At 34.0% G+C, this 24,409-nt stretch overlaps 1 protein-coding gene and 1 long non-coding RNA gene across 2 annotated transcripts; both read left to right on the top strand.

Moving 5' to 3' along the window:
* Window positions 1-7,934: 7,934 nt before the first annotated feature.
* LOC134274008 (uncharacterized) lies at window positions 7,935-8,871 on the top strand. Its single transcript, XM_062756235.1, has 3 exons — window positions 7,935-8,354; window positions 8,486-8,813; window positions 8,858-8,871. The coding sequence occupies exons 1-3, from the start codon at window positions 8,010-8,012 to the stop codon at window positions 8,869-8,871; spliced, it is 687 nt and encodes a 228-aa protein (XP_062612219.1). The 5' UTR covers window positions 7,935-8,009.
* Window positions 8,872-8,924: 53 nt separating this feature from the next.
* Window positions 8,925-13,361, top strand: LOC134274005 (uncharacterized). Its single transcript, XR_009993530.1, has 3 exons — window positions 8,925-9,031; window positions 11,707-11,778; window positions 13,236-13,361. It is a non-coding gene; the product is annotated as an uncharacterized LOC134274005 (long non-coding RNA).
* The last annotated feature ends 11,048 nt before the right edge of the window (window positions 13,362-24,409 follow it).

Below are 24,409 nucleotides of genomic sequence, written 5' to 3'. Positions count from 1 at the left end.
CCTACTGTGACACTATCCTACCCCAGGGTAGGTAATAATTTTAACAATTAAGAATCAACAGGATGATTCCACTTAAGTTTCAGTTTTTCTGGCCTGGTGTTGCTCGGGAAAAAGATTTTTAAAGATTTTTCTATATACATGTATTTCATTGCAAAACTTGGACTCCCTACGGTGCCCCCCCTATCCACAGGGTCATTAATTAAATAATTTACAATCTACACTACCCCAGGATGCCTCAACAAAAGTTTCAGCTTTCCTGGCCCAGTGATTCTTGATGAGATTTTAAAAATATATTCCTATATATTTCAATGTAAAACAGATTCCCTATTGTGGCCAATACCTATATACCCCAGGAATCATGATTTGAACAATTTAGAATCTACACTGCCCGAGGATGCTTCCACTTAACTCTCAGCTTTTTTTTTTTTAAAACAAACTCCCCTTTGTCCAAGGATGCTACTAGTAAATCAATTTTGGTAAAAATTGGACAAATGGTTCTCGAGAAAAAGTTGACAATGTGAAAAGTTTATAGACGGACAGATGGCAGACAAAAATGGGTAATCAGAAACATGAGCTTTCAGATCAGGTGAGCTGATAAAACTTTGATTGTCTATTGTGTATAGTTATATAGATTACACATGTATTTGCAAGAAAGAAGTCAGAAAAAAATGTTTCTGAATTAACTTCGCCGGGGCGGGAATTCAAATGAATCTTCATTTCACTCTGGATTCACTGAAAGCTTAATTTACCATCCGGATGCATTTGTCAACGTACAGGATTAAAGTCTGAATCAAATTCTATAATATTTCGTAAAAGGGAAGATAGAAACACATTAACAGTTGGATCCATAAAGGGGGGGGGGGGGGCTATTGTACCGATCACTACTTTTGAAGACGGGGAGGCAAGAGTTTTTATGTGCACCTCATCTAGCTTTTAAACTAATACAGAGATTTATCAATGGAATTAGAGAGAGAAAAAACAGATGCTCTGACAAGGTGAATTATAACTTAAAGGATGATTTTATAGAATCAATTCAATTGTAAACTAATTAAGAAGCCAAATTCTTATAAAATTGAGTGCTTTTCAAATATTAATGCATAATTATGTTTATAAATATCATATGAAGCAATACTTTAATTCTGCTTTTTTCTAGATTAAGTAAGGAAATGGGCAACAAGCTGAATGACAAAAACCTCAACATCACAGATCTAAGTGACTCCAACCGTCCACCAAAGATTGCGGAGAAGTACAATGAACTCTATGACAATGAATGGACAGATGCTTTGGAGTCTCTCACAAAGGAAGTGTACCAAGAAGAGATCGCTATAAAAAATCTACTGGATTTAATACTGGTTCATAAACAATGCAAAATCAGATTAAGACAACATTTTAATCTAAATATGAAATTTATCCTGACACATCAGAAAATTTGTCCTCATTTAAATTCTGAATATTTTCTGAAATGTAATTACGGGTACTTGTTGAATTTAAGATACTAGTATATGATACAGTAAAGTATACATTTTTACTATACATGTAAATTAATGATTGAATCCTATTTTGTTCAAATCCCAGGCTGTCTATTCTTTCTGTAAAGTTGCAGCAGTGCATCAGATGGAGAATCTGAAAAAAGCTTTGACTAATGTGGTGAGTTCTTTTACCTCCATCTTGTCTTCATTCAATAGCAGAAGAAGGCGAATGCCTGTCCAATTCTCAGTGATAAGGGAATAATAAAGTAACAGTCAAAAGAATAACTGCATACTGTATTATAGTACAGATGGCTCTGGCTACAGTCCCTTGTCTTTTTGTATTTAGAGCAGTTTATCATGAGATGCCTCAGTTGTGGAGTACTGCATTGATCCCCAGACAGAGAAAATGTTGGAGGAAATTAGAAAATCCCAAAAGATGTCTGCAGAGACTTTGTTTATTAAGGTACTCAAAATACACGTACTTGTAAATACGCATACAAAACATGATATTTGGCAATAAATTTGAGAATACATGTTATGTATGAACCTAAAAAAATATTTAATTTTTATTTTTGTAGGAATTTGTATATAGTAAAGGTTTCAAAGCTGTGTATAAAAGAATTCCACAGTACACAGCCAAATGTTTGGAGATATGCTGGTTGATGCATATGCATTGATCTTGATGCAAATTCTCAAAAATATTTCTCAACTCAATTCTTGAGAATAACTCAGCCGAGAATTTGAGAATAAGAGAGGTTAAGGTACTTTTTTTCTCAACTTTTTTTGACGGCCGCTGAGTCTGAGAATTTTGGATTTGAGAAAATTCGCAGACTTGAGAGCATTCTCAACACAATATGATACCCCAACTAACTAAATTTCATGTTTATTTTTTAACAAACTTTTCCATCATAGCTGAGTATTAGGAAAAGTTTTTGCCATGAGTAGTAAGTATTTCAGATAAAAAAAAAAGAAAAGAAAACTGTGACATAGTGATTGTCTATAGAACAATTCAGAAGGTGCGTTGTATAGCATATCATAATGAGGTTTTAAAAAAATATATTTTTTAAAAAATGCGTAAAATAGACAACAGAAGGTAAAATCTATCTTGTCTATCAAATAGTATAATAAAGAAAGGAAGTGGCTACAATTTTAATGAAATTTTAATGTCCGACGAGGAATTTTATTCCCAAAAAGTAAGACAAGAGTTTCCAAGGCGCAATTGAACACTCCATTATTTCAGTTTGTTCATTAACATGTTCATAAACGTAAAAACTAAAAGAAATGTGAAAACTTGACTATGTAATTCATATTTGAATATGACTGTACTTCGATCTATATTGAGAAATTTAATGTATTATAAGATCATGAAAAGATGTAGACATTTGACTTTTTTTATACCCCCCCCCAAAAAAAAAGAAGGAAAATCCTGTTCACATGATTTCTCGCTCTCAATTTTCACACAAATGCATTAAATAAAGGTAAAATAGCACACCTATCTTCGATTAAGATGCAACCAAAAAAAAATACGGTTTCTTTGAATAAAAATTTCACTGCTGAATTGAAATAAAAAAGATACTCACCTTCAATTAGCGATTTCAACCTGATTTACCGGAGGTATTTATTTAATCTTATTTTATTTTCTTCTTAAAATAACGTTGGTATTCTATTATGGCAGAGATATACAATTATGACTCACTTATACTGTACTCTCTGTTAGGAATAATTTATATTTCACGTGAAAGGGACGCCATACATTTTTTCAGTAAAAATACATGTATAACACGGCGTTATTCGTTCAATTTCTTTAAAGTTTCAGAATTTGTTAATAATGAGCAAATTAGAAAATTAAATATAATACTTTAATGGGAAATAAAGACAAACGAAGTGTAGTTATTTGTTTTTAGAAATTATATTGAAAAATGATAACGCCATTGTTTCTTTGTTACCCCAGCAGTGTTTGTCGTGTGATTTTAAACTTATTTTACAACCATATAAATTAGGTTTCATAAAAATAAATCCACAAGATACTGATGTACAAGTAACAATTACTGGCATCGCGCCGTTGCTATATTCTTTCGTTTTTATAGAAAGTTGCATGGAATACCCGATTTCGAGTATTCTCTCCGACCTGTTCAATGCGTTTCATTATACCCATTATGCCCATCCTACCCAATTGATCATAATTTAGACAATTTGAAATCTACGCTATCCCATGATGCTTCCACATAAGTTTCAGCTTTTCTGTTCCTCTGGTTCTTTAGAAGAGGTTTTTTTAATGACCACACCCTATTTTTGTCTTTTCTTGGTTATCTCCCTTTGTGAGAAGACTTGGTCCCTCATTTTTACAATTTACTTCAGTCTTTCAAAATCTCCTTTTCCCAAGGATGCTATGTACCAAGTTTGGTCAAAATTGGTCCTAGAGTTCTTGAAAAGAAGTCGTAAATGTGAAAAGTTTACAGACGGACGGACAGCTAGACGGACGGACGACGGACAAAATGTGATCAGAAAAGCTCACTTAAGCCTTCGGCTCAGGTATCGTAAGCTAAAAATGGGAAATTAAAACTTATTTCTAACAATTTATGACACTTACATATATATACAGTCAATGTACATGTAGCCCAAGAAGATACATGTTGACCGCAGACTGTTACGATGAACACCTTTTAGTGTCCTGGTTCAAATTCACCTGTCGGCAAACTTTTATTTTTTTTTTTCAAACTCTTTACCTGTGAACAGGCTATATGTACAAGTTTCTTTGTTTCTTCCTTTGATGCATGTTTACTGTTGATATAGAAGATATGAATTTATGGAAAATCATAAATTCTTTTTAACTAAACGAAATTAATCGGAACTATACATGTACCTCTGTGTAAGCACACTTTATTTGAGGACACGAATCATTTACTTCGGTGTTACTCGATACCGGTGTCACGATGAAAAAATATGCCGAATAAAAATTTAACCTTTGCCTCTCAAGAACATCTCTGGATAATAGTAAAGTTGCGCACAGTGGGAGGGGTACTGCAGAGTAGATAAAGTTCAATAATTCATTTTTGTTTGTACTCTAGCTTTTGATTCGTAATATCCAAAATGGAACACAAATTATTTCTGTATAACCTGGTTTGGTATGAGAACCCCTCCCCCCTCCCTCCATGACAACCAGCTGAATAATCTGTATTCATGCAATCCTCTCATTTCCAACCCTCGGGATTCATTGAAAATTCTAGATTTATTAAATACATGTATGTTTACCATTAACCAATCCCTTTGTATAAATTATACAATAAAATATGTTCAAAACCATTAACTTCAATCAGTCATCTGATCTTACCACAATTCATGTAAACAAACAAACGGGTAAAATGTGTGCTTTGACGATATTTTATGCAAAAAATACGGGAAGAATTCAAGGCTTGAATGTCCCTTTGGCATTGCCCAGGCCCTGCATCAAGTAAGCGGCCTCATACAAATCAGTCTAGTAATTATATTGATATTGCATGCAAATGATCATCTGTAAATTCTGAGGGAAGGTCAGATAAACACACAGTTGACTAGAAATAAAGGGACACATGGGAAACAATAAACTACTCACATGTGGCCTAAAGTCAGCGACAAGAACGGAAATCAATAAGCTTTTTCTAAAGACTGAAATAAATATCGGTCTATATAAGTCAATTTATTCAATACAACTAGAAGTGTTCCTTTGCAAATCTCCATTCATGAAAAGTAATGGAGCGTTCAAACAAAAAAAGACTGTTATATAACACAGGTGGATTTTACTTACCTTTCTTGGAAAAGGTGCACTTCTGATTAACAGAATATTGATTATAAATATAGAATTTTGGAAACACTTTCGTTTTATTGTTTTGATATCTTGGATCATAAGTGAACCAATTTTCTTTACTTTATTGTAAGCATATTTTCTTTTACTAAAGTGTAAACGTCACATGTCAAACGTAGTAATATTCGATCTTTTCCATTTGTATTGTTTGATTTTTATTTGTATTCTATAATTCTCCATTTGTATTATATAATTTTTCATTTGTGTTATATAATTTTCAATTTGCATTGTATAATTTCTTATTTGTATTGTAAAAAATATTTATGTTTTTTCGATATAGTATTGTACGCATTTGGTGCGTAATTTCACAACTCACAAAAAGTCTATATCTAAAGCAACACTTACTGATCCCGTAATACTTATCTAGATCCTCGAATTTAATGTAAAGAGATGTTCCAATTGGTGATGTAACATGTTTTGATGACACTGCTTACAAAAACTACATGTATTTACGGTTCAAAATAACTAGTGATACGATTTTGATGAGATTAACCTCCTAATAATGTTCGTTGTTTCTAATAATAATTAAAATCATGGCATAACATGGCTTATATAAATTGCTGATTAGAGAATAATAATGCAGACACTAACAAATATTAATTTTACAGTACAGGTCACGTGTTTTCCCCGTTGCTCGGTGGAAAAAACACCGAGTGACATGCTCTGTGTTACACCGTGTACACAGAGTAGCACGATGTGTGTGAAATATACATGTAGGCCTGCACACCTTGCCACACCGTGTCTAGAAAAATCCCAGCTAATGTTTTTAAAGCTCCATTTCAGTGTATGGTATTGCTTGTCGCGAAGAATGGGGTGTCCTAAAACATTACGACGAATATTTCTTTCTCAATTCTAAAAATATGGGCGTGTCATTATTGTAATTGACGTTCAAAACATGACTCAGAACGTTTCATCCAAAAGGAAAATTTTTTCCACTTAAATGCGTTTCATTGTATCAATAACTTAATTAACATGTAAAATAAAACAACAGATGTGAAAGAAAAAAAATATATTTATTTCAAAGAGTTTTTTTTTTCAAATCATACTCTTTCGGTGCCTCTGTCTGAGTCTTATTTAAGTTGGACTGACAGTCCTGTCAACAGCTAGTAAATTTTATTTTTCGAATTCATGAAGTGATCAATGGATTGACTTGTGTGATAATTTGCATAAACGCCGAAGGCGTTTATGCATAAAAATTATCACACAAGCCAATCCATTGATCATCTTCATGAAGTTGAAAAATCTGACAGTTATTCCTTATATTTACATGCTTTGATGTCGCCAATCCACGGGCTCCAAGCATGCTTCTCTGCTTGTGGTTTTTTGGAACCGCGTCAAAACATTCATTTAAGGAATAACTGTCTTATTTTTCGAATTCATGAAGTGATCAATGGATTGGCTTGTGTGATAATTTGCATAAACGCCGAAGGCGTTTATGCATAAAATTATCACACAAGCCAATCCATTGATCATCTTCATGAATTTGAAAAATAAGACAGTTATTCCTTATATTTATATGCTTTGATTCCGCCAATCCACGGGCTCCAAGCCTGCTTCTCTCTAGATAGATGTTGTCCCGCCCCGCACGTGTTTTTTGGAACCGCGCCAAAACATTCATGAGGAAATCAATTACATTTACAATTGGTAATTTTATCTCGGACAAAGACATTGGAAATGTAAATATGAGGAAATCAATTACATTTACAATTGGTAATTTTATCTCGGACAAAGAAATTGGAAATGTAAATATAAGGGTATAACAAAGGTTTTTGATGGTGCAACTGCGCTCTCTACAAAGGCCACACCGTAAAACATACCGGGTATTACTCAGGTGACCATTAAGTCTCTAAGTCGGTCTCTTGTTAGCTCTTCTGAGCCAAAGGCTCAAAGAGCTAATGCTATGGCCATTTGTGCGGTGTGCGTCGTGCGGTGTGCGGTGTGCGTTAGCTTTTCAGAAATAACTCAAGAACCCTTTGGCCAATCTGTGTCAAATTTGTCACAGGGTATCCTTGGCCCAAGGGCTACCATTTATACTAAAATAAGGGTTGGGACCCTAAAACAAGGGGAGATAATCAGGAAAACAAAACCAAAAGTACTGGTAATTACTTATTGGCTTAGAATCTTCAATCTTTGTTTATAAATGCATCTTGAGTCCTCAGATAACTTCAATCTTAATATAGGTTACTATGATGTACTTATGGTTTTTATAGCTTTATTATTAAAAATATTTTCAGTCCTTGAATTGGCTAAGAATCATCAAACTGTCAGTTTGCAACTTGGGTCTTACGATACTTAGGGTTAGAGGCTTCAAATAGAAGTGATAGATTGTACAATTTATCAGAAGAGCGATTCAAGGCCCTTGGGCCTCTTGTAAAAGAATGCCTATGACTTCGTTTTACATGATAAATAAGCGTAAAATATATTTTAATTCGTGAAAAAATCCAATAAAACCTGTGTTTGTAAAGCGGAGTTGGGGGCCCTGCATATACTACAAGCACCTGAGTCCGTTATATGCGAGTTTGAAGATTTCTTAATTGGTCATTATTTGTATTTAAGACTATTTCAGAAAATATGTTATAAACATCATAATTATTTTCTCATACCTTTAATACTTCAAGATCAACCAGATATACATACAACACCTCCATCACTAACCACATCTTTGGTTGATTGTCAGCAACTTTGGGAGATGGTTAAACATGAACCCTCAATCTGGTGAAACCACAGAGAGATCAAGATATTCAAAGTCAATTATGAGTTACAAAAATCAAACAGAAAATGAAACATATGGAACTTCACAGCCCGAAATTCAAGAACGCTCCTCTAATCCTGAAATTGCTAGTGATTTTAAAGATTCTGATGAATACGGATCTTCTGACCCAACCCTGGAGGATACAGTGAAGATGCAATCAAATGATCCTAGGTCACCAATGAGGAAACTGCTGGATCTAATTCTTGAAATGCGTGATGTTGATCTAGAAAACTGTTTGCATGTCTATCAGGAAATGATGGAATTTAAAGATCCAACAACTTTTACTAGAGAGGTAAAATGAGTCAACTATATATACACATGTTTAAACATATATCACTGATGAATTCTTAATTTTTTCATCAAGAATGTTTTGAAATAGTAATTATAATCAATTTTTAAAATCAATTTTCTCTGAACTTATAGGAAGAGTATTCTATATGTAAAAAGGCTCTTACTGAAATACATGGAAAAACTGAATCAAGATACAGACAAGAAAAAGACCAATTTTGGAGTGAGAGAGATCAGCTGCAAAAGAAAGTGGATGAACTCTGTGTGAAGGTAGAAGCATTTGAGAAAAAAGAGAATCACAGTCAGGCACAGGCACCACTAGGGGAAAAAATAGATAAGATAAAACAGGAAACACGTGAAAAGAATAGCTTTGGGGAAATTGAAAAAGAATCAAAAGTTAATGAAGACATTGGAAAATTTCAAAGGCAGTTAGAATCTGAGCAGGAAACTGATAAAAAATTAGGTGAAGACATTGAAAATTTAGAGGGGCAATTTAATTCTAAGCAGGAAAATCTCGATGAAAAAATAGAAATTGAGAAAAAATTACGTGAAGACATTGAAAAACTACAGAGGGAGTACAATGAAATCTATAACAACGAATGGACTGCTGCTTTGGAAGATTTGGCTGAAAGAATTAACTCAAAAGAGGAGGCTATAGCTATATTGCTGGATTGTATGCAGGTTAATTATTTACCGTAGACGTATTTTTTCCCATGGGGTCATAATTACGTTGGATCAAAAAATTATTACAATGTTGCCTTACATTTAAAAATATGATATAAGAATATAACTATTGCATCCATATCCTATGCATATTTGGTGTTTTTAAAGATCAACTTTGCGAGTACAATGATCAAATGACCCAGAACAACATTAAGGTAATTCCACCCTTCTATGATGTCATAGGTTTTTGCAAAAACTGTAATTAGTTTTAATTCGTACCTTATAGAAAAATATCTCTTGGAAGAATGCTTTACAATAGGTGTAATGATAAATATTGTTTAGTTAAAGAATTCAAAAAAATGCATATTTTCTATATTTAATCAATTATTCAATCTTTAAATAATGTTTACAAGGGCAATAACTCCTTCTAAGGTCTCTTCATTCAGGCATTTGCTTTTCTGTAAAATAGTTTACCTGATATTCAAAATTCAAAGGTATCTTTTAAGTAGGAAGTATTTAGGTACACTCAGCATCATAAATTTGCATATTAACCAGTTTTTACATATTTTTCTCAATATTTTTAACAAAAAATGTAGAATTTTTTTATGTTGCCATACACTTCTGTTTATTTATGTTTTGCATCTTAAATAATATGGTGACCTATACATTTTTTGCAATAAATGGAAAGTTTAAAGTATATTGAATGAAAATATATGCAGTTTTTGTACTTTGAACCTATAAAATTGTAAGGGTGGAAATTCCTTAAGTAAGCGATATGTTCCCGCCAGCTCGGATCTCGCCATACCTAAAAATTTGCGATATTTAAAATCGTAGTACATGTACTACGATTTTAAATATCGCAAATTTTTAGGTATGGCAATTTGTAACCGGTTAATCGATTAATTGGTCGGAACGATGGTAATCGGTTAGAAAATCCGTAATCGGTTAGTCGGAAAAAAATAAAATATATGTAAATTGAAGCACAGTTTGATTAAAATCCCTTCGTTTGTTTTTTCTAGAAAGGAAAACGCTGCATAGATTTTTATTTAGTGTTTCATCCTGTAATTAAGAATATTTGAAGGTGATTATAACTCTCCAGACTGAGATCGCAGGGTAATTGGTCAATTTGCAAAGTGTTAATTACTGTGTTTTTAAGTGATATTTAAAACATCACCGTTAAGCACTTAGTATGTCTATATTTTACCGTTATCTATTAAATTATACTATTATAAAGAACGTTTTAAGTAAAGTTGTAAATAAAGTAAGAGTTAATACATAGACTAGTTCTGATTATGGTGACAACGCAGAATTAGCTTCTTTAACATATGCGTTGGAAAATTATCCCTGTTTGATAAGTGATTACTGCACTCTAGCAAGTTTCACGTTTTTTTTTTTTTTTTAATATTTTCTTGTCTATTGAAATTAAAATAAAATAATAATAGTCCTATTAATATAAAATTTTCCGATCAGAATAATAAACAGAATTTAACTTATAACGTATTTTTAGCCTTTTTATGTACTGTTTTACTGTATGAAAAGAAAATGTCAAAATGTATACATGTACATGTATCTTGATACGACTAACCGGTTAATCGGTCGGAACGTTTTGCGGTTATAACCGATTAGCAATTCTGCAATCGATTGCCATCCCTACAAATTTTATCAAATAAGTAGTCAATTTTGGGGTTCACATTCACATTCATATTAATCAGGTGTTGACCAATTCAATCAAGTATCTGAAACTCACGTGATGTATTTTTACAATTATGTATTTGAAAAACTAAGCAATATGAATATTTTTTTTATTTCAAAACATATATATCTTGAACATCTAGACAAGGGCTCAAGTGGGTTTCTGATCAAAGATCGTCCATCTGTCTCTCCAGACCCCCCCCTCCCCTTCAAATTGGACTAAACTTGGCAAAGACCATCAAACTAAGTATATTGAGAAAGAAACAAAATACACCTCCATCATTACCTTTCTCTGAAGATCTCTTTGGTGAATACCAATTCAAGTTTCCCCATGTGACATGTTGATTTTATTCAAGTATTATTAAATACCTGAGTTTAGAGTTCTCTTTCATGAAAGACTCATAGGCCTCCCCCTCCGATATGTAATTCTGTAAATGACAAAAGATATGTACATAAAATTCTACCACTCTATACTAGTCTAAACATCATAATTTCATGAGTAACCACACAAAAAGGTGAAAAATCATAATGGCTGAATTTTACAATTTTGCCTTTCCTCATAAAATTCAACTGACTTGGTATAATATTTTTTAAAGTTTATTTTACATTTTTAGCACTAGGATAACATATTCTGAAATTTTCTTGAACATCTGTAAACCTCTACCGAGTGCAATATTTGTTAATTTTCTGAAGTTTTAACTACAGTAATATTTTCCAACTCTATTTCATTTTTCAAGACTAGGGTGAAATATTCAAAGAATTATCCACTTTTCAAAGCATGAGATGATATCAATGAAGTCTTTTCCAAAGGAAAAAAATTGTTTGTTTCTGTTGTCTGTCCTTAATATGTACATAAACGATCTTTGACTTAGTATGTGCCTATCAGAAAGAAAAAAAATCATAATTTAGTTGGTGTCTGGCCTATAGGCCTCTTGTTCGCTAAACATAGGTATAATGCTCATTAATGATATTTATTTCAAATGCTGATTATTTTAATTTAGGCAGCCTACATCTTTTGTAAGGATGCAGCATCTTATCAGATGGAAAACATCAAAAAGTCTTTGACAAATCTGGTAATATTTTTTAGCTGTTCTACTAGTTTAGTACAATTCTCAGTTAAACTTAGACTTCAGTAGGGCGTGGTATTCTCGACGTTACATAATTAGCGTCTGAAAATTACACAGCCTTTTATTACCGTCTTCCTTGGAAGACGGTATAGGTATCACACCGGTAATTGTTTTCACTATATAATTCTATATAGAATAAAAAATCGTTAAAAATCAGGTATTTGTTTACATGAAAAAATATTTAGCAGGAGGTGTTAAACATTACCTGTCACATTAGCTGACACCAAAAAACAGGGTACCCACACGGCATTTTCGGACTTTTTCCATCTGTAAACAGGGCTACCCTCAAATCCACGTGTTTTTACTTTGTTTATAAACACCTCGAGTGCATCACAGGAAGTAGCCTCCTATGCCCTGAAAAAAATAGTTCCTGTCATAAACCTTTATTTATTCACAAAGTACATAAAATTTACTAGGCACAGGTACCAAAGTTGTAAAAATGGCTTGGAAGAAAATAGAAAAACGCCTCAAAAGAAAAGAAAATTAATTTTATATATATGGACCTACATTTGATTGGTCAATTACCGGTGTGATACCTATAGAATAGTTGAAGTTTTTTACAGTCTTCGGACTATGCACTTCCTCTCTTTTGTGATTGGTAGAAATTGCATGCTGAGAAAATTTTCAATTATTTCATTGGTTGAAATGCTGTTCAAGGCAAGGGAGATAACTTTCTGATGATCTATTTTTCGTACGACTTAACAATTTTGCAAGATTTCCAATCTTAAAAAAATGACAAAACGAACAACAAAATCAGCAGTGATTATTTCTTAATAACATGAAATTTTTTATAGCAATAAATAAAAAGGTCTCTTTAATTTCATTATAAATAAAATTTGATAGTTATTGCTTGCAGGCTTTACAATTTGTTTTTATTCTTTTCCCCTTTCTTGTTTGAAGATTGAATGTGAATCAGCCGAGGTTTGCCGAAAGCTCTCGGCCAGTCCAAGTTTATGGAGATGACCGAGCGACAACCGTGGTAGGGCTAATGCCTGTAAAAAGCTAATTTAGAAATACAAAATCAAGAAATTCAAAAGAATTATACGGCCTGTTAAGTATAGCTCTGTTTACTGTTTAAAATTGTTGCTAAAGACGGTAAGCTTTTTTGAAAAGCTCTACTTGTTCATTGAAATAAACAGTCCGGCGAATGTCAACGAGTGTATCAATGAAAAAATGATAAGCGTTTCTTACGACAGGGAATGAGAGACGTTAATTACGTGGTGTCGAGAAAGTCACGTCCCTATGAAAGTCCAAGGTTAACCGGCATCGTACGATATAGGCCTATAGCCTAATTATACTTTGCATGAATTTTAAATAGTTTTTTTTTATTATTATTCATGTAAATATATGAACTTTTATGAAATTTATTTATTCAATTATATTTTTTTTATTTTGACACTAAGAGTATTAGATCAAGAAATGTCCCGAGCACAATGTGTACTATTGAACCGCAAACAGAGAAAATGTTGGAGAAAATCAGAAAATCACAAAAGATTTCATCAGATTTACTTTTTGAGGTATGTTTTATCCAAACTACGGAAATCAGTATTGTATAGAGTAAGATTTCCTAAACAGCCGGTGTAACGTTGAATTTTGACCCGGTTTGAAAATTGACCCGGGGGTCATTTTTCAATGTTGAATATTGAGACTCTAATCCGTTGAAAACAGAACCGGGTCGTGGAATTTTGATAATGAAATCGGTTCAAAATTCAACAGCATAAAAACACATATTTATGATTGGGTTATCACTATACTGTGACTTAATTCATAGCTAGGTATGAGGCCCCGTTTTGGTATTTACTGGAAAAAGTAATATCCCCTATTTGAATAAGTGATATCACCTGTTCCAATAGATTATATCACCTATTCGATTTGAATTTGTGACATCACCAATTCACGGCCAGGAACACGTTAAGTTCCAAGACAGTACCGTTGTCAGAAACATTTAAAGTTAAGCACTGAAAATGGCTCGTTGTCATGAACTTACTGGTGAGGTTATGACAAAAACTGTCCGGTGTCATTACTCGAGAAGACAGGTCGTGAGCAGTTTTTCATTTTTTAAGTTAAATAATTTCAACCCAGGCGCGTAGCATCGTTTTTGGAAGTGGGGGGGCCAACCTGAGCAAAAAATTTTTTACTTACCTGAAAAAGTTGACAAGCACAAAAAAAAAAAAGGAAAAAGTTGCCCAAAGTCGAAAATCCTATTTCGTGGGGGGGGGGGGGGGGGGGGGGTTCGTGGGGGGGGGGGGGGGGTAGTGGCTAACTTTTTTCAAGACCATCCATCTTTCAGTTGAAACTTTTGGGGTATATTTTCTTTATAACACTACCCTTTGCTGAAATGTGCGGGGGGGGGGGAACCTTCCCTTCAGTAAACATGTTCTATAGTAAAGGTAATGTCGGGAGAAAAAGTGGGGGGGCCTGGCCCCCCCTGATACTACGCCCCTGCAACCAATGTCTGGAATTGCAATGGGGAATAGGACTGACACCCCTTTTGGTGTTGTATGAATTTCAGCCGTTAAAATGAAGTAATAAAAGAGGAGTTCGCATTGGCGATATTAAACCCTGGTGAAATAAAACGTGGATTTCATTCATTTTCCTTCTGAGATGTTATATTTTTTGTAAATAGAAAATTATATGTATACCAACTGATGCAGTCAGTATCAAGTCATGTTATAAGCCTTTACAGAAAAAAATAGAACAACTTCAAACTGAAAATTTTGATTAATTATAATTTATGTCCGTTGTCATAGCAAGATACGAAAATTCAGTCCGTTGTCATCGGTCCGTTGTCGCTACTTTACTGTACGTATACACTATGAAGGAGGTCGATTTTAGTTTTTTATTTAATGCTTTAATAAATTTCAAGCATGTCTTCAATAAATGGGTGAACTAATTAGTCATAAGAAACTAAACGTATGTTTTTTTCTATATTTCATATAATGTTCAGCTTTTGTTTGTCATACATATGGGCTTCAGCCGTTTCCCTCAAAAAACAAATTTCAAAGTAAAGGAAGAAATATGCACGATTCCTGCCTACATTTTGCACTCATTTTACTCAATATTAATGGCAATTTGGCCAAAAAATCGTTTATATTACAAAGAACATTTCAATGGTAATTGTTGAATTGTTTTAATACCAGTACTTAATAGTGAATTATCCCTATTTCTAGCTCTTAAAAAAAGGGGGCGGGGGGATGATATTCTCCATTGATTGATCACCATATTTTGAAATAGTCTTGGATATTTAACGGCAAAGAAATTATAAAAATAAATGTATTATAAAAATAAATGTATTAATAATATGTAATGTTTAAGTTGTAAATCGCTTCGAAATAAGTGAAAAAAATAAGCATTTATGCCTCGTATGAGTAATATCAGCCTGACAGTACAGTAAAAAATAACGAGTAATATCAGCCTGACAGTACAGTAAAAAATAACCAAACACAGATATGCAGTTTTGTCGATTATGTCATTCACTTGAATTGTATAACAAACCATTAAGAGGGATCACACTGATATTAAACAAAACAAGATAAAACATGAACATAGGTGCATGAAAGGTACAAGTGTGATCCCCCTGAGACTGACTAGAAATTAACATGCAGTGACATTACATGTAAATATGCATAAAATATAACATAAATGATTTAGTCCTTTGAGGCGTCCTAACAATTGCACCAATCCCAGATGACAAGTTACCAGAATAAGAAAAATAAAAAATTTGACCAGAATGCAAAATCATACAAAAATTGACCCATAAAAAGGGTGGTGGTGGTTTTTTTTCCATCGCAATAACAGTTTTTTTTCTTTGTCGTTTTGTGTCTACAGTATATACATATCTTTGATAATACTATTTTTTGTCGTTTTTTGTCAACCCTCCACCCCCCCCCCCCCACCCCCGTCTTGAAACACAAAAAGCTTTGGTTTGAATTTTTGAAAGAAAAAAAAAACAGTACATATCACCTGTAAAAAAGAATTTTTGTTTCACCGGGGGGGGGGGGATGTTAAAATATTCTCCGTTTTTCGTTGATTTCTATTGTGAAAAACAAATTTTTTACCAAAATTTTAGCTAACTCTCTTTGTTTTCCCAAATAAGTAATGTTTAATGAAACTTTATATGATATCTATAAAAAATATATAAAAATTCCTTCGAATATGTTAACTTTTGAAAATTAACTTGGTGGTAGGCGGATTGATTGATTGATTGTATACTGTTTTACGTCCCTCTCCAGAATATTTCACTGATATGGAGACGTCACCATTGCTGGTGAAGGGATGCACATTTAGACCTATGCTCGGCACTTACGGCCTTTGAGCAGGGATGAATCTTTATCGTGTCACACCTGCTGTGACACGGAGCCTCGGTTTATACGGTCTCATCCGAAGGACCGCCCTATTTAGTCGCCTTTTACGACAAGCAAGGGGGTACTGAGGACCTACTCTAACCCCGGTAGGCGGAGGAACAATATGTATTCAAACATTATATTATAGTATTCTATTATTATGTTCCCCAAACGGAGTTTGGGAACATATTGTTTTTACTCTGTTTCTTATTATGTTCCCCAAACGAAGTTGGGGAACATATTGTTTTTACTCTGTTTCTTATTATTATGTTCCCCAAACGAAGTTGGGGAACATATTGTTTTTACTCTGTTTCTTATTATTATTATTATTATTTTTCTTCTTCCTGGGAAAATTTTGTCCACGAGTGATCTTGTAAACTACACATTGGACTAAGGTAAAATGTTTTTAGGGTCAGTAGACATGTTATGTAGATTTGCCCAATGAAGGTCATTTTGCGCGCACGTGCTTGCAAGAGCGCGCACGTGCAACACGTGAAATGACTAATATAACGTATATTGCTGTAACTTTTCTATTTTTTGATGAAATGTTTTGAAACTCATAATGTAAGGAAATAATAGTAGTATAGACAAGATGGCATGGTCAAAATAGCAAGATCTCACGCGCATGCACGTGCGCTTAGCTCTGATTGGCTGAAACTAAAGTCTCAATATCTTTCTTGTTTCTTGTCATAATCATTTGAAATTTTGAACATAGTCCTACATAATGAAGATCTACAGCATGATATATAAAAATTTTTATGAAAGCATGCGCATGCGTGCATGCTGCAATCTGATTGGCTGAAACTTTAAATGGCTATATCTCCGTTGTTTTTGGATGAAATGCTTTGAAATTCAAAATATGGTCATGCATTAGGATATCCTACAATATGTTATAGAAAAAAATCATGAAATCACGCGCATGCACGTGTGCTGCAATCTGATTGGCTGAAACTTTAAAAGGCTATCTCCTTTGTTTTAGACGAAATGTTTGGAATTTTGAAATATAGTCATTCATTAAGATAACCTTTAATATGATAAAGATAAAAATTCATGAAATCACGTGCATGCATGTGTGCTGCAATCTGATTGGCTGAAACTTCATATGGCTATAACTCCCTTGTTTTTCAACCGAACAGGATGGGATTTAGAACATAGATAAATATAAGGGACTCCTACAAGAAGGTGTAGTCATCATGCACGTGCTTGCACGTGCGTGCACGAGAAATGAGCTAAATTAAAAATACACTCGAGTGAGTGCAATTTTTAGTACTTTTGGATTAAATGCTTTGATATTAAGTATATTGTAATTTATAGATAGTGTAGACAAGATAATATGGTCGTTACGCACATGAACAAGCGTGCAATGTTTAAATTTAAATATATTTTGTATTCTTCTGGGAAGAACTTGATTAAGTCTAAATTCCATAAAGTAATTCTTATTTAATAGAGATTACAGGGAATATGGCACCAAAAGGGAGTTGGGGAGCGTTTGGGGAACATCTGTAACGGTCCCCGTTACAATTAGCACTAGTTATTATTATTATGTTCCCCAAACGAAGTTGGGGAACATATTGTTTTTACTCTGTTTCTTATTATTATTATTATTATTTTTCTTCTTCTTCTTCTTCCTGGGTACTTTTTTGTCCGGGAATGATCTTGTAAACTGTTCGTCCGAGGTAGGTAAAACCTTTTTAGGGTAAGTAGACATGTTATGCAGATTTGCGGAATCAAGGTCATTTTGCGCGCACGTGCTTGCAAGAGCGCGCACGTGCAACACTTGAAATAACCAATATAATAGATATAGTCGGAACTTTTCTATTTTTTGATAAAATGCTTTGAAACTCATAATGTAAGGATACATTAGTAGTATAGACAAGATGGCATGGTCAAAATAGCAAGATCTCACGCGCATGCACGTGCGCTTTGCTCTGATTGGCTGAAACTAAAGTCTCAATATCTTTCTTCTTTCTTGTCATAATCTTTTGAAATTTTGAACATGGTCCTACATTATGAAGATCTACAGCAAGATGTATTAAAATTTTAATAAAAGCATGCGCATGCGCACGTGCTGTAATCTGATTGGCTAAAACTTTAAATGGCTATATCTCCTTTGTTTCTTGACGAAATGCTTTGAAATTTAAAACATAGTCATGCATTACGATATCCTAAAATATGATATAGAAAATATTCATGAAATCACGCGCATGCACGTGTGCTGCAATCTGATTGGCTGAAACTTCAAATGGCTATAACTCTCTTGTTTTTCAACCAAACAGGATGAGATTTAGAACTTGGATAAATATAAGGGACTCCTACAAGAAGGTGTAGTCATTATGCACGTGCTTGCACGTGCGTGCACGTGAAATGAGTAAAATAAAAAATACACTCGAATGAGTGCATTTTTTAATACTTTCGGATTAAATGCTTGGATATTATTAAAATTTAAGATAGTGTAGACAAGATAATATGGTCGTTACGCACATGAACACGCGTGCAATGCCTATTTTTTTTAATATATTTTGTATTTTTCTTGGAAGACCTTGATTAAGTCTAAATTCCATAAAGTATTTCTTATTTAATAGAGATAACAGGGAATATGGCACCAAAAGGGAGTTGGGGAGCGTTTGGGGAACATCTGTAACGGTCCCCGTTACAATTAGCACTAGTTATTATTATTTTTCTTCTTCTTCTTCCTGGAACTTTTTTGTCCGGGAATGATCTTGTAAACTGTTCGTCCGATGTAGGTAAAACCTTTTTAGGGTTAGTAGACATGTTATGTAGATTTGCGGAATCAAGGTCATTTTGCGCGCACGTGCTTGCAAGAGCGTGCACGTGCAACACGTGAAATAACCAATATAATAGATATAGCCACAACTGTTCTATTTTTAAATGAAATGCTTTGAAACTCATAATGTGAGGATATATTTGTAGTATAGACATGACGACATGGTGAAAATAGCAAGATCTCACGCGCATGCACGTGCACTTCGCTCTGATTGGCTGCAACTAAAGTCTCAATATCTTTCTTGTTTTTTGACGAAATCCTTTGAAATTTTGAACATAGCCATGCATAAGGATATCCACAACATGAAATAAAGCAATTATCATGAAAACACGTGCATGCACGTGCGCTGCAATCTGATTGGCTGAAACTTTAAACAGCTATAACTCCCTTGGTTTTCAACCAAACAGGATGGGATTTGGAACATAGATAGATATAATGGACTTCTACAAGTAGGTATGGTCACCATGCACATGCATACACGTGCGTGTACATGTGCTGCAATCTGATTGGCTGAAACTTTAAACAGCTATAACTCCCTTAGTTTTCACCCAAATGGGGTGGAATTTAGAACATAGATAGATGTAATGGACTTCTACAAGAAGGTATGGTCACCATGCTCATGTATGCACGTGCGTGCACGTGAAATGAGTAAAATTAAACATACACTTGAATGAGCGTATTTTTTTTTATAATTTTGGATTAAATACTTTAATATTCAGTATATTAAAAATATAGATTGTGTAGACAAGATGATATGGTCATGACGCAAATGCATTCACATGTGCACGCGTGCAATGCTAAAGTTTAAATGATTTTTGTACACTTCTTTGTTAATGTTGTTAAAATCTCAGATGCATAGAGGTTGTCTTATTTAATGAAGCTTACAGGGAATATGGCACCAAAAGGGAGTTGGGGAGCGTTTGGGGAACATCTGTAACGGTCCCCGTTACAATTAGCACTAGTTATGTTCCCCAAACGGAGTTTGGGAACATATTGTTTTTACTCTGTTTCTTATTATTATTATTATTTTTTTTCTTATTTCTTCTCCGGTACTTTTTTTGTCCGCGAGTGTTCTCAGAAACTGTTCACCCAACTGAGCTAAAACCTTTTTAGGGTTAATAGGTGTGTAGTGTAGGTGTGCGGAACGAAGGTCATTTTGCGCGCATACGCCTGCACGTGCGTGCGCGTGAAATGAGTGAATTGACTGATATACTTAATATAGCTATAACTTTTACATTTTTTGATGAAATGATTTGAAACTCATTATATAAAGATATATTAATACTGTAGATAATGTGACACTGTCAAATTAGCATGAACTCACGCGCATGCACGTGCGCTTCACTCTGATTGGCTGAAACAAAAATCTCAATATCTTTTCTGTTTTTTGACAAAATGCTATGAAATTTAAAACTTAGGCATACTTCAGGATGTGCTACAATATGACATATAACAATTGTCATGTAAACACGCGCATGCACGTGCGCTGCAATCTGATTGGCTAAAACTTTAAATGGCTATAACTCCCTTGTTTTTCAACCAAACTGAATGGGATTTGGAACATAGATAGATGTAATGGACTTCTACAAGAAGGTATGGTCACGTGCACATTCATACGCGTGCGTGTACGTGCGCTGCAATCTGATTGGCTGAAACTTTAAATAGCTATAACTCCCTTAGTTTTCAACCAAACAGGATGAGATTTGGAACATAGATAGATATAATGGACTTCTACAAGAAGGTATGATCACCATGCACAGGCATACACGTACGTGAACGTACGCTGCAATCTGATTGGCTGAAACTTTAATCAGCTAAAACTCCCTTGGTTTTTAACCAAACTGAGTGGGATTTAGAACATAGATAGATGTAATGGACTTCCACAAGTAGGTATGTCACCATGCTCATGTATGCACGTGCGTGTACGTGGAATGAGTAAAATCAAAAATACACTTGAATGAGCGTATTTTTTAATACTTTTGGATTAAATATTTTAATAATTAGTATATTAAAGTATATAGATTGTGTAGATAAGATGATATGGTCATTACACACACACATTCACATGCGCACGCGTGCAATGCTAAAATTTGAATGAACTTGGTACCCTTCTGGGTAAACGTTGTTAAAGTCTCAAATGCATAAAGTTTGTCTTATTTAATGAAGCTTACAGGGAATATGGCACCAAAAGGGAGATGGGGAGCGTTTGGGGAACATCTGTAACGGTCCCCGTTACAATTAGCACTAGTTATTATTATTATTATTATTTTTTTTCTTATTTGTTCTCCGGTACTTTTTTGTCCGCGAGTGTTCTCAGAAACTGTTCACCCAACTGACCTAGAACCTTTTTAGGGTTAATAGGTGTGTAGTGTAGGTGTGCGGAACGAAGGTCATTTTGCGCGCATACGCCTGCACGTGCGGGCGCGTGAAATGAGTGAATTGACTGATATACTTAATATAGCTATAACTTTTACATTTTTCGATGAAATGCTTTGAAACTCATTACAAAAAGATATATTAATAGTGTAAATAATATGACATTGTCAAATTAGCACGAACTCACGCGCATGCACGTGCGCCTTGCTCTGATTGGCTGAAACAAAAATCTCAATATCTCTTTTGTTTTCCGACGAAATGCTTTGAAGTTTTTAACATTGTCATGAATTAGGATATCCTACAACATGATATGGAAAAAATTTCATGAAATCACGCGCATGCACGTGCGCTGCAATCTGATTGGCTGAAACTTTAAATGGCTATATCTCCTTTGTTTTTTGACGAAATGCTTTGAAATTTAAAAAATAGTCATGCATTAGGACATCCTGCAATATGATATATAAAAAAATTTCAGGAAATCACGCGCATGCACTGTGCTGCAATCTGATTGGCTGAAACTTTAAATGGCCATATCTCCTCTGATTTTTGATGAAATGCTTTGAAATTTAAAACATAGCCATGCATTAGGATATTCTACAATATGATTTAGAAAAAAATTCTTGAAATCACGTGGATGCACGTGTGCTGCAATCTGATTGGCTGAAACTTGAAATGGCTATAATTCCTTTGGTTTTCAACCAAACAGGATGGGATTTAGAACATAGATAGATATAAGGGCCTCTAACAAGAAGGTATGGTCATCATGCACGTGCACGCACGTGCGGGCATTTGGAACGAGTGAAATTAAAAATACACTTGAATGAGTGATTTTTAATACTTTTGGACTAAATGCTTTAATATAAAGTATATTTAAATATGTAGAAAGTGTAAACAAGATTATATGATCATTATGCACCTGCATTCACATGGGCACGCGTGCAATGTTAAAATTTGAATATAATTGGTATCCTTTTGGGAAAACGTTGTTAAAGTCAAAAATGCACAGATGTTGTCTTATTTAATAAGGCTTACAGGGAATATGGCACCAAAAGGGAGTTGGGGAGCGTTTGGGGAACATCTGTAACGGTTCCCGTTACAATTAGCACTAGTTATATATTATATTTATCTTTGAAGAAATATTCAAAGATTTTATGCAAACGTTAATTTAAGAGCTATATCTCAAAGTAAAAGATTCTAACCAATGGCTCATATTTCTCTTCATTTGAATAAATTTCTTCGCCTATTCAAAAAATTCTTTCAGGAATGAACATCCTCTGTCTACTGTTTACACCCACTGTGTGCTCCTTGTCTTGATCAGGAAATATACCGGGAAAAATCCGTCGATGTTTAAAAAATGGCCTAACAACTACTATGCAAAACGTCAGTCAGCATTAGACTCCATGATAAATTGTATTTGCTGACAAGATCATTGTTTCGACCAAGGAACTTTTGAAATTATGACTTTTATAAAAACAAGACTTTTGATATTCTTGTTTCAGCAACTTTTTTGTCAATAATTTAATACGAAGGGGCAACAGGGGGGGGGGAGGGGGGGGCTGCCCCCCGCACTTTTTTCCCAACCTTACTTATACTATAAGAAATGTTAACCGAAAGACTGGTAGTTTACACTGAAAAAAGTTTATACCCCCCCCCCCCCCCCCCCGAAATAGGATTTTCGACTTTGGGCAACTTTTCCCCCCTTTTTTTTGCTTGTCAACTTTTTCAGGTAAGTAAAAAAAAATTCTCTGGCTGCACCGCCCCCCCCCCTCCCCGCCCCACTTTCAAAAACGATGCTATGCAACTGATACATATTAAAAATTTCTGTATTTTAAAGTACATGTAGATCAAAAATTTTAGTTTTGTTTTACGGATTAGTATTTCAGGAATCGTTATACGTTTACACTCGAGTATGAGATTGAATTGATTAAAAAAAACATCAGAGAATGGTTAGCGCGTTGACGTATATATACACTACTCCTAAGATGACCCCCTAAAAGATTCAAAATTTTTCTGTAATATGCTTTTCCTTTCTTAAGAGTACATAAACATTTGATTATTTTTGTAATATACGTATTTATTGATCAGTCTGACTAAAACCAGTCCTTACTATTTTACTTGTAACAAAGTGAAATACTAGGGATAGCTTGAGTCATACTGTTTTATTGATAAACTTATATGTTAAGAAAAAGACAACGGACTAGAAAAACTTAACATGTACTGACAACGGACATTTTGATTATAAATTGCGATTTCTCTAGGCCTGCTATCAAAAATAGGCTGTCAGTTGCCTAACACATGTAAAATTAAGTTTTTCTTCATATTTCAAAATAAAAGGACCATTTTGATAAATTTTACGTAAGAAATATTAAAATTTCAGGCTGACGATCATGACTTCACACATGGGCATGTGATTGCCAACGCAAACTCCTCTTTTATTACTTCATTTTAACGGCTTAAATTCATACAACACCAAAAGGGGTGTCAGTCCTATTCCCCATTGCAATTTCAGACATTGGTTGAAATTATTTAACTTAAAAAATGAAAAACTGCTCACGACCTGTCTTCTCGAGTAATGACACCGGACAGTTTTTGTCATAACCTCACCAGTAAGTTCATGACAACGAGCCATTTTCAGTGCTTAACTTTAAATGTTTCTGACAACGGTACTGTCTTGGAACTTAACGTGTTCCAGGCCGTGCAATTCAAAAAGGTGATATCACTTATTCGAATTGGTTATATAGCCTATTCGATTGGGTGATATCACCTTTTCCCGTCGAATAGCTGTAGTTTTTTTTGTTGTTTGTTTTGCTTACAAATTAATTTATTTCACTTATATATCAGGTAAACAACAAGAAAATCGAAGAAAAAACGCATGAAAGCTGGGTAGTCCGAATTTTCTTGGTTCCAGTGGTAATCTATATATTATAATATAAATCATTCGTTAATGACTGTTGTAAGAATCTCAAATAGGTAATATCACCTTTTCGAATAGATGATAGCACCTTTTTAGCACAAAAAGGTGATATCATCTTTTATTCTAAGCTGTCTGACTTTATCACATGATTAAGTATAT

Source organism: Saccostrea cucullata, unplaced genomic scaffold, assembly GCF_032062105.1.
Source record: "Saccostrea cucullata isolate Sc308-1 unplaced genomic scaffold, CSIRO_AGI_Scuc_v1 ctg7733, whole genome shotgun sequence".
In the NCBI taxonomy this organism is placed as follows: domain Eukaryota; kingdom Metazoa; phylum Mollusca; class Bivalvia; order Ostreida; family Ostreidae; genus Saccostrea; species Saccostrea cuccullata.
This window is presented reverse-complemented; position numbering and strand designations above follow the sequence as displayed.